At 39.9% G+C, this 10,793-nt stretch overlaps 1 protein-coding gene and 1 pseudogene across 1 annotated transcript; one reads left to right on the forward strand and one right to left on the reverse strand.

Moving 5' to 3' along the window:
* Window positions 1–376: 376 nt before the first annotated feature.
* Window positions 377–1,144, reverse strand: LOC148715605 (uncharacterized). The gene has a single exon (XM_088746729.1). The coding sequence runs from the start codon at window positions 995–997 to the stop codon at window positions 377–379; it is 621 nt and encodes a 206-aa protein (XP_088602855.1). The 5' UTR covers window positions 998–1,144.
* Window positions 1,145–2,500: 1,356 nt separating this feature from the next.
* On the forward strand, window positions 2,501–9,876 carry LOC148715606 (uncharacterized; annotated as a pseudogene).
* The last annotated feature ends 917 nt before the right edge of the window (window positions 9,877–10,793 follow it).

The following is a 10,793-nucleotide window of genomic DNA, read 5'->3' on the forward strand; positions in this document are numbered from 1 at the left end:
TATGAGCAAGGCTGTCAATAAGGAAACAAGAGATCAATGATGTGTTTTGAGTTTGAGAAAGGAGGGATTGGCTGATTGACATGGTCAGGAACCGGTTAAATGCTTTCAACATTCACCAACACAACCCTTTTGTTTATTAAAACACGCACGTGAAAAGGGAATTGTTTCAAAACTGTTTGTTTGAAAAGTACATAACTCTCAATTTCAAATTATTTTATAATCTATAAGTAAAACTTGTACAGTAATTATTTCAATACTTTTACCGAACTGGTTGTAATAATAAAATAATGTTGACATTACATCACAGCAGACTCAGACAATTATGCCTTGTTTCAAATACCAATACATAACTAAGTAGGGTGGATACTCTTGGCATTTATAACCCCTCGTGTCGACGTTGCTGGAGGAAGTAACCTGGGGAATATGTTGAAACAGCCTCTACATTACCCAGCTCAGACATGAAACTACTGCTAGCAGTTTCAGGGTACCTAGAAGCTACATAGCTAACAGTATTAACATCTTGCGAATCAATCTTTAATAAGTGTGAAAAAATCAAATTGTTTATTTCCATCTTGGTCGTCACTCTCTCTTGTGTTGGCATCTTTCTCAGTTGGGCAGCAACCAGTTCTCCAAAAAGGCGCTCTTCATCTTTCTGTTCTCTCTGAATGTCTCTACTTACAAGGTGATTTCCAATAGATTTGAGAAAATCCATTTCAGCTCCTTCAATAGCTTCATTATTTACTCTAGGGCGTTTGGCATGCAGGTATTTTGGCCGACCAGTTACTTCAGACTTTAATGACTTAGACTTTAATGACTTTGGCTCAAAGTTAGGGTCTGGGGTGATGCTTCTACCAGAGCTGCTGTCTACTGGAGTGCATATACCTTCATCTTCAATATCAGTATCATCTAGTTGTGAGGTTTCATCTATCACTATAAGATTACTGGAAGATCGACGGGGTTGAACATATGGATCCAGCCAGGCCAAAAACATGCACATGTCGCATGTTTCACTTTTGGCATCTATGACAGATTGTGTATCCGCTCCACTGACGTTAACACTCTGTACTTTCTTCTTGTTTCTTGAATATCTGTTCCTCAGGTTTTTGAAAGCAGAGTCTGCATCTTTACCTAAAAATTATAAGCATCGATTCCTAGTCTATATTGGCCTGTTTCAGTTTGAGAAACCTCAAACCTACTTTGCACACAACGATACTTGATAGAGATCAACCATGTGCTTCATTTTATCAAATAATATCCAGTCACAAGAGAAACAGCTTGACATTTCGGGCGAATTCTTCAATTGTACGAACTGGTTTGTGTTACGTTAATATCAAAATAAAGTGGACGCGAGTACTATCAATATCATGGAAAAGCTTCATGAGGTAAACCTTGTTAATCTTAAACTTAGCCTAGAAATGATGACAGAAAGCAATAATTACCTGAGGGAAACCAGTCTTCCGTGCGACGTCTTGCCATGCAAGCTCTTTTTTGTTGCGGTGTTTAAAATCTTTACTTGCTTTATCATACAAAACCGGGTATTGTCTCACCGCCTCGGTGAGAAGTTCATCTACTGACAACTCTGCATTTGCCGAGGTGTCAAATGGATTGGAGTCCGCCATTTTGTTTGTGGTTAGTTTCTCGAGGAGGTATGGGTCAAAGTGAACGATGATTCGTTGACCACCTTACGCTTATGCTTATATATGCTTATTTCACTCGTGTTCGCACTACGACATAAGCACGACATAAGCATAACATGTACTTATGCTTATGCTTTAGGTCGTGGGTGTTCTCACTTGCTTATACGACTGCTTCTGCCTATGCTTGTGCTTATCCGCTAGAGAAAATAGTCATAAAAGAAAGAAAGGAGATTTATCGAACATAAAGATTGGAGCCCAGGATGAGAAGATGAATACGATGAAATATATACTACCCTTAGTTGATACACAAGGTCAAACAATACACACTGAGGCCTATGGTATTGATCAGATTACTTCAGACATCGAAAGCATGAGCAACGAGAATCTGGCAAAGTTGTTCAAAGGCGTGTCACAGGACGATATCGCTGGACCAGCGGGACCCGTCGACGTTTTGATTGGGTATAAATATACTGCGTATCACCCTCAAAGAAAACAGAACGCTAGACACCTTCTGTTACTCCAGAATCGATTTGGCCTTTGTATCGGAGGAAGACACCCGTCGATAAAAGGCGAAATAAAAAAACATGACCTCAGCTACGCTCGAGTGCATCATGTAATAAAAGTTGAAGACTTGTACAAAATAGAGAATCTTGGCGTTGAAAGTGTTTCGCTTTGTGGAAGCTGCAAATGGGGAACATTGGGCTATCGGAAGTAAAAACTACAGCATCAAAGAACAAAAGGAGTTCGAGTTGATTGAGGAAACATGAAGTCTTACGTGCAAGACCATAGATTGATCGCGGAGTATCCATGGATTAAAGATCCGTGCGATCTTCCTGATAATAGACGAGTGAATAGCTCTAGCCATGCTGTATTCTACTGAGCGTAGACTGGAAAAGAATACACAACATGCAACTGTATACGATAACCAAGTTGGAGATATGGTACTATGGGGGGTCGCCCGTAAACTCAGCAAAGAGGAACTTAATACTTACAAAGATCCTATCTATTACATTTCCCATCACGAGGTGCTCAAACCAGACTCTAAATCTCCTGCCGTTACAATCCTGTTTAACAGTAGCGCAAACTACATGGATGACGTACTTAATGAGTACTGGGCAAGGGGGCCAGACTTGCTCACCAGTCTGCTTGGAATACTTGTGCGATGTCGAGGGAATGAAGTAGCTTTCATAGGTGATATATAGAAGATGTACCACACCGTTAAAACAACAGTGTTAGATCGACACACGCACCGATTTTTATGGAGGAACATGGTCACCGACAGAGCACCCGACACCTATGTGATACAAAGAGTTTCATTCGGAGATAAGCCCTCTGCAACCATCGCTACGATGGCCTTACGTAAGATAGTAGAGATGTGAAGTGAGCGATATCAGGATGCCGCAAAAATCGTGAAACATATATGAATGGCTCTATATAAATTACCACAGACCTTCCCACTGCTCCAAAATTAATGCAGGACATCGAGACCTTAATCATTAAGGGCGGATTTGAACCGAAGGGATGGATATTTTCCCGTGACTCAAGTAATAGCAAAAAGTATCTACCAAATGAGTCAAACGTAGCGACCGAAATGGTGTTAGGAGTCAATTGGGGCCCAATCAACGACCATTTCTGCTTTTCAGCAAAGCTTAACTTCTGTTCGAATCGGAAACGCGGAGTACAGAAAGACAATCCTAATAACGAATCGAAACTCACACCATCACTTACGAAGCTGATATTGTCACAAGTCAACAGTATGTACGATCCTCTAGGACTGGCAGGGCCCTTCACGGTGCGGGCCAAAATCTTGATCGACATCTGTGGGAAAATAGCGAAAAGCTCGACTGGGACGATCCGATACCAGAAAATAATATAAATAAAATGGTCAGCACTCTTTAATAAATAACCTGAAATGAATCGAGTCAAATTTTCCGGAGAGATGTTTAAAGCCTTCGGACGCAGTTTGCAATCCTGTTCTTATTATATTCTGTGATGCTTCAGAAGACGTTTACGGCTCCTGTGCGTATGTACGATGGCAATTACAGGGCGGAGGGTTTGCGTGCAATTGGATTGTTCCTAAAAATCGTCTTGCCCCAAGGGAAAAAATGTCTATCGACAAAATAGAGCTGTGTGGAGTAGCGTCAAGTGAGCGGCTTTAATCCTTGATCGATAAAGAATGCAGATACACGTTTGAGAAATGCTATTACGTAGTTGACTCTCAGATAGTGCACGCAATGCTACAGAAAAGCTCCTACGGTTTCAATACTTTCGCCGCTATTCGAATCGGTGAGATTCAGGAAGGAACCAACATCGAGGATTGGTATTGGTGCGAGAGTAAATTTAACATTGCAGATTGGTTGACTAGAGGAAAGAAGCCAAGTGAAGTTAGTCTTCACAGCGATTGGCAAGAAAGACCTCTTTTTCTCAAACAACCTGAGAGCGAGTAGCCTATTTCTCGTAATTATTCTGAAGTAAGAATACCTCCAACAATTATGAGAGTAGTCCACATAGGGAATGTAACTGTTAAAGACGACTTGGCGTCTAGAATCAAGATCGAACGATTCTCAGATTATAACCGTCTATCGAGAGTGACAGCAATGATTTTAAAGCTTTATCGCAGAGAACGCAACACAGGAAATAACAAGTAAAGATGTAGAGACAGCGGAGGTATTCTGGATCAAAGAGGCACAACGAAATATGGAGAACGATATAAAACATGGTATGTACAGACGTTTGTGTCCTCCATTACGAGATGATGGCATACATGTGATAAGTGGCCGTGCTGAAAAATAGCTAGAAATAGGCTACAACAAGAAAGATATCATACTCCTACAATGTCAGCATCGATTTGCTCGTCTTTACTAGGAGTACACTCATGCTAAGGGGCATCACGGAGTTCTTACATCTGCAAGAAAGATCTGCGCAAGGTTCTGGATAACCAAATTACTTAAAATGATCCAATCTGTAAAGATCAACTGTGTGACGTGTAAGAAACTTGACAAGAAACTATCAGGACAAGTAATGGGAAACCTTCCTAAAGAAAGACTCAAATCGGCATCCCCATGGTATTCTACATCAATTGGCTTATTTGGACCCTTTACTATCCGTGACGCAGTTAAGAAGCGTACTACGTCAAAAGCGTATGGGGTGATATTTAATTACATTGGAACCAGAGCTGTATATTTGGACCTTGCACTTGATTACAGCACAGAAAGTTTTCTTATGGTTTTACGCATATTTGTCTCACACAGAGGATATCAATCAAAGAATTATTCCGACAATGGCGCGAAACTTATCGCAGCAAGTCAGGAACTTTAGAATGTTACGAAATCTTTAGATTCGGAGAAGCTTAAAATTTTTGGAGTTATGGAAGGTTTTGAATGGAACTTCTCACCAGCTGATGCACCATGGCAAAATAGAACATTAGAATCTCTCATCAGATCAGTCAAAAGATCACTCAAAGCTGGCACTGGAGAAAGCATCCTAACGTTTTCAGAACTTCAAATAGTACTCTTTGAAGTTGCTAATCTAATTAATGAAAGACCTATAGGTCATCATCCAAGGTCCTCAAAAGATGGTTCCTATCTGTTCCCAAACGACCTACTTTCAGGCCGTTCCGCAGCACGAGTACCAAGTGGGCCTTTTAAAGAGTCAGCAAATCCAAAACTCTGTTTTGGATTCATTCATAACGTAGTTAATAGCTTCTGGAAAAGATGGAGCACAAACTACTTCCCAGATCTGATCGTGGGTCAAGAGTGGCATACAGCACATCGCAAACTTAAAACTCGAGATCTTGTTTTAATGCAAGATTCTAACTTGATTAGAGGTCAATGGTGACTTGGGCTAGTTTGAAATACCTTCCCGGGTTCTGACGGCAAGGTGCGCAAAGTTGAAGTGCAGTACAAAAATCCTAAGCAAGGTGAACCTGTAACCAATTATCAAGGAAGAGGATACTTCACGATCGAACGCCCTGTAAACCGTTTAGTGCTACTTATACCAAAGGATGACATTTTGGACTTCTGAAATGATTTAAACTCTGTACTGTTACTAATTTTATAACCTGGACTTAATAATTTACAAATGTCTTTTTGTGGAGGGGAGTATTTCGTCGAGAAATTGTATTATTGATCATTAAGTTAATTTATCCGTTAATGAGATACGTTATAATGATGTCATAACACTAATGTAAGTCATTTGTCAGCTCCAGACCTAGCCGAGTTACTGGGTAAATATCAAATCGTGTCATATACTTTACTATCTGAGCATTTCATAACAATGTGACTTCCTTTTAGGATTCGAACGCACTTCTTTGATTGTCTGACACAAAAGTCGTCATTAAAGATGTTTTTTAGCAGTGAACCAATAGCCCACAACTGACGATAACATTCTCAAAATTCGTCTTGGAGATTTAGAACTGTTTGTGGCAAGCAGCATGAGTGGAAGTATCTGAAAGACCTTAAGCCGTTTGAAAGTTGAAACTGAAGTGAATTTTTTGATGGTTGACGACTAAAGTTTGAGCTATTCGATGGCTGACAGTTAAACCCAATGAGCCCTCTAAAGTGGACGCGCTATCTGAATTAGACAAGAAGGCAGGTAAAGTAATTTTAAAATTAATTATCATATTACCTGTACGGCCCCGCGCGCAGTCATATAAGCCAAGGTGAAAGCTGACGTGTGAAGGGCCGACGGGTTGACGTGGACCGGTCCAGAAAAAATAATTTCAGCCCTGCACTCATTGGGATCTTTTTAATTTTCTGATAACGCATTTGAAATTGTGCACTTCAAATAAAAGTGTAGTAAATGAGAAAACGAGTAAAACTTCTCTGTATGAATTATGACCTGCAGTAATAACGAGAAATATTTTTACTGTAGAATGTTTTACCAAGTGTGCAGTGCGCGCCTTTCTTCCGTATACAAGTACATCCTACCTATTACGACAAAGGTCTCGAAATCTTCAACACCTAGTGGTCATATGATAAAAGGCTTATTGACTGAGTTTGTTAGAAGCACACGGGACAATATTTGACCCTCTGCTGGAGGTCATGCTCTCTGCACGGGCATGACCTCGAGCAAATTATTTTTCCCGTCCGACTCTCCCACCCAGTCAAAAGGTACATTTTACATACTATGTCCCTTGTTATTAAAATCCATCTCGAAGTTATGCTGTTCACCACTATATCAATAAAACTCACGGCCGAAAACGTTTTGTGCTCACAGTATCCGAAAGAAACAATCCTATTTTAGCTACAACACTTCCCCCTCTACAAAAGTTCGCTTACACTTTCTAACTTCTTACAATGAACTAATAATAATAAAGTATTATCGTTTGTCTAACGATATGGTCACTTGTAATGTAGATAGCGACGTTTCGACTGCATCCGGCTATTCTTCATCTGAAGATAAGGTGGACTGGCTTCGAGTCTTCTTATAAAGCAGGATGCTCCGCTGTGATTGGTTGGTATTCCCCAGCTGTGATTGGTGCGATTCCCAGACGAGGAGATCACGGTGTCTTTCGACGTAGAGTCCCTTTTTACCAACGTCCCTGCCAACGCCGCTGCAGAAACCGCATTGCAAAAACCGTAAAACGACCCCAGCCTCCCAGAACACACGGCGCTAACACCTGCTCAAATCGCAGACCTTCTGAATTTCGTTTTAAGATCCACATACTCTTCGACACCGCAGTTTTAAGAGATCCTCACGGCTGCCTCACCAGCATCGTATACAGGAAGCCCACTCACTAATAATACTTATCGTATGATTCATACCACCCACAATCAGTAAAACATGGTATTGTTAAGTGTCTCCACGAGCGTATCAACCCCTCCTAACAAAACCCTCTGTCATCTCTAAGGAGAAGAAACATTTTTCATCCACTCTTACGTCTAATGATTACCCTATTTCTTTCTTGCAGAAAGTCACCAAGATCAGAAAATCTACCGCCGCTTCCGAGTCCGCAATCGATTTCAAATCCACTGTAGTGTTACTTTATGTTAATGATCTTTCGGAACAGCTACGCCGCTGCCTACAACAACAAAGCGTACGCGCTGTCTTCAAGTCGCAAATCATAATATGATCACATAGCTGGTAAGAGCAAAAGACGCTGTTGATCCGGCCAAACAAGACAATGTAGATTTCAGGATTCCCTGTGAATGCGGCAAAGTTTACATCGGTGAGACTGGAAGACCAATGCAAGACAGAATAATGGAACACGACCGAGACATCCGACTAGCTCGTACCCAAACCTCCGCCATTTCATAGGACGCCTACAACCGTCAACGGACACCAACCGCTTTCAAATGAGGTTAGGTTTATCGATCGAGATCCTCACTGGTAAACTCGCAGGGTGAAAGAGGCTATTCACATAAAATTTAATCCTTAGAACATCGATAAAGACAGTGGAATAGAAACTCTTAAAGGGGGGATGGCCACGATCAAGAAACACAACAACAGGAGAACCGAACGACAGCTGACTGCCGAGAGAGCGTCTCATCTGACCGCCGCCCAGTTAGCCCAATGGATAGTGCTCTGGACCGTTGTGCGGGAGGTCGAGGGTTCGAGCCCCGGCCGGACCAACACTCAAGGTCTTAAAATAATTGAGAAGAATTTGCTACCTCTCTATAACATCAAGAAATGGTTAGATATTCTAGTCTTCTCGGATAGGGACGAATAAATGGAGGTCCGGTCTTCTGCAGAGTTGGGGGTAGGAGACGTTAATTTCCCACACACGAGTTTACTGTGTGATGGATGTCCTCCCCTGGGGTGGGATGGTGGGATGTAGGGGGCCCTATTTAAACCAGCTTCAAGCTGAACTGGGCTGGCCTGTCTAAATACCGTAAATACATATACCAACATCAAGGATTAAAACGCGAGGATCCCAGCTGTGGAATACCAACCAATCACAGCGGAGCATCCTGCTTTATAAGAAGACCCGAAAGCTGTCTACCTTATCGCCTGATGAAGACTAGCCGGATGCAGTCGAACGGGCGCGATCTACATCATAAGTGACCATATCGTGAGACAAACCATAATACTTTATTATTATTGTACTTTACCATGACGAATAAGTACAACCTTATTTACGAAATAATGAAGTAAGTTATAAACTTTGGATTAAATAAAAACAAATGAATAAAAATAAAATGATTAATAACATTGTCTTAATTAACTTAATATGTAAATGATGAAACCGATATTGCATTAGAGAGTTAAAAGAAAAATAATGGCTACTTACAGCCTTATTGTCACAGGGTCAGTTAAGTTGATAACAGATAAAAGAGAAAAAAGAAGGAAACAATAAAAACATAAATCAATAGGTTTTAATTGACTTAAAAATTGTCAAAATTGTTATCATTCAACATTTCATCATCGAGTGGGTTAACCCGTTAAACTAATACTTACATGCTGTAATAAGCAGTTACCAGGAGAAGAAAGTAATAAAAAGAAAAGAGTTAGTTCAATTAAAGAAAGAATATTGCACTACTGATAAATCTTATTTAATGAAGCTGGATTTATCACATGGGCTAAGGATTTCAGAAATTCCTCTTATTGTCGGATTAATGGACTAGATGCCTTGAGGATTAATAAATGAACAACAATCCAAGGTAACATAGGATATTTGTAGGCAACACATTGATACATGTCTTTCCACTTGTTTCTTGCGTGACAAAGTTGTTTGGCAGAAATTCGAAAATATTTCGACCTTCTAAAGCGAACTTTTTAACAGAAGCATGCGCATTTTTGCTGAATACAGTCGAACCCTGTATTAAGAGGCACCATAGTAGAGGTCACCCTGTATAGGTTGATCAGTTATCAAAGTCCCGAAACTTTTACCCCTTAATTAATGTAAAATTATCACTTCCATTAGCGGTTGTTATCAGCCTTTACTGAGTCCCAACGGCCCGTTTGCATTGTCTTTCACCTGTATCGAACAGCCACTTAAAGCGGACCACTCAAATAAAACTAAGAATGATCTCTCTGTAGAATTGAATCCATATTTCATTCCCGAAATCAATGCACGTACCATTACTGGGCGAATTCTTTTACATGGATTGGTCAATTATGGTACAAATGACTTTTTTATCGTTTCCTTATAGTAACCTATTATGTGGAACCTGTAGGAAGCGGTTACAAAGCCATTTCCCGCAGGTTAACGTTTAAGACGGGTTTGACTGTGTATAGGAAATTGAAATTGCCAGATTTTCAATTCATTTGTTCTTCTTCGATTAATTATGCTAAATGATGATAAGTTTGCTAAATATATGAGCGGAGGAAGAAACAAATTAGAAAAAACAATACTCTGCTGTTTTGGCAGAGGTTTGACTGTGTATAGGACGCTTCCAGAAATTGCCAGATTTTCACTTCATTTGTTCTTCTTCGATGAATTATGCTAAGTGATGATAAGTTTGCTAAGTATATAAGCGGAGGAAGAAACAAATTAGAAAAAACAATACTCTGCTGTTTTGGCAGAGGTTTGACTTTGTATAGGACGCTTGCAAAAATTGCCAGATTTTCACTTCATTTGTTCTTGTTCGATTAATTATGCTAAATGATGATAAGTTTGCTAAATATATCAGCGGAGGAAGAAACAAATTAGAAAAAACAATACTTTGCTGTTTTGGCAGAGGTTTGACTGTGTATAGGACGCTTCCAGAAATTGCCAGATTTTCACTTCATTTGCTCTTGTACGATTAATTATGCTAAATGATGATAAGTTTGCTAAATATGTGAGCGCACGAAGAAACAAATTAGAAAAAACAATACTCTGCTGTTTTGGCAGAGGTTTGACTGTGTATAGGACGCTTGCAGAAGTTGCCAGATTTTCACTTCATTTGTTATTATTCGATTAATTTTGCTAAATGATGATAAGTTTGCTAAATATCTGAGCGGAGGAAGAAACAACTTAGAAAAACAAATACTCTGCTGTTTTGGCTTTGTAAATTATTTCGGAATTAGTTGCACATCTGACCGGAATGGAAATGTTTCGTTTGTACTTTATCTTTTGAATGTCTGTCGCTCAATAGTGTTTTTGTTTTTCCGGGGTATTTAGCAATGGAGATCATGGTAAGATAACTCTTATTTCGTACTTTTAATTCCAAAATTATCAGAATTGAGCTGGTGGAAAATAGTAAGAATCTCTTGTCTCCAATTATTGATGAA

Source organism: Stylophora pistillata, unplaced genomic scaffold (genome assembly GCF_964205215.1).
Source record: "Stylophora pistillata unplaced genomic scaffold, jaStyPist1.2 SCAFFOLD_206, whole genome shotgun sequence".
NCBI lineage: Eukaryota > Metazoa > Cnidaria > Anthozoa > Scleractinia > Pocilloporidae > Stylophora > Stylophora pistillata.

Coding starts and splice junctions, on each gene's coding strand:
- LOC148715605 (XM_088746729.1), bottom strand. CDS start 997: ATGTGCATGTTTTTGGCCTGGCTGGATCCATATGTTCAACCCCGTCGA.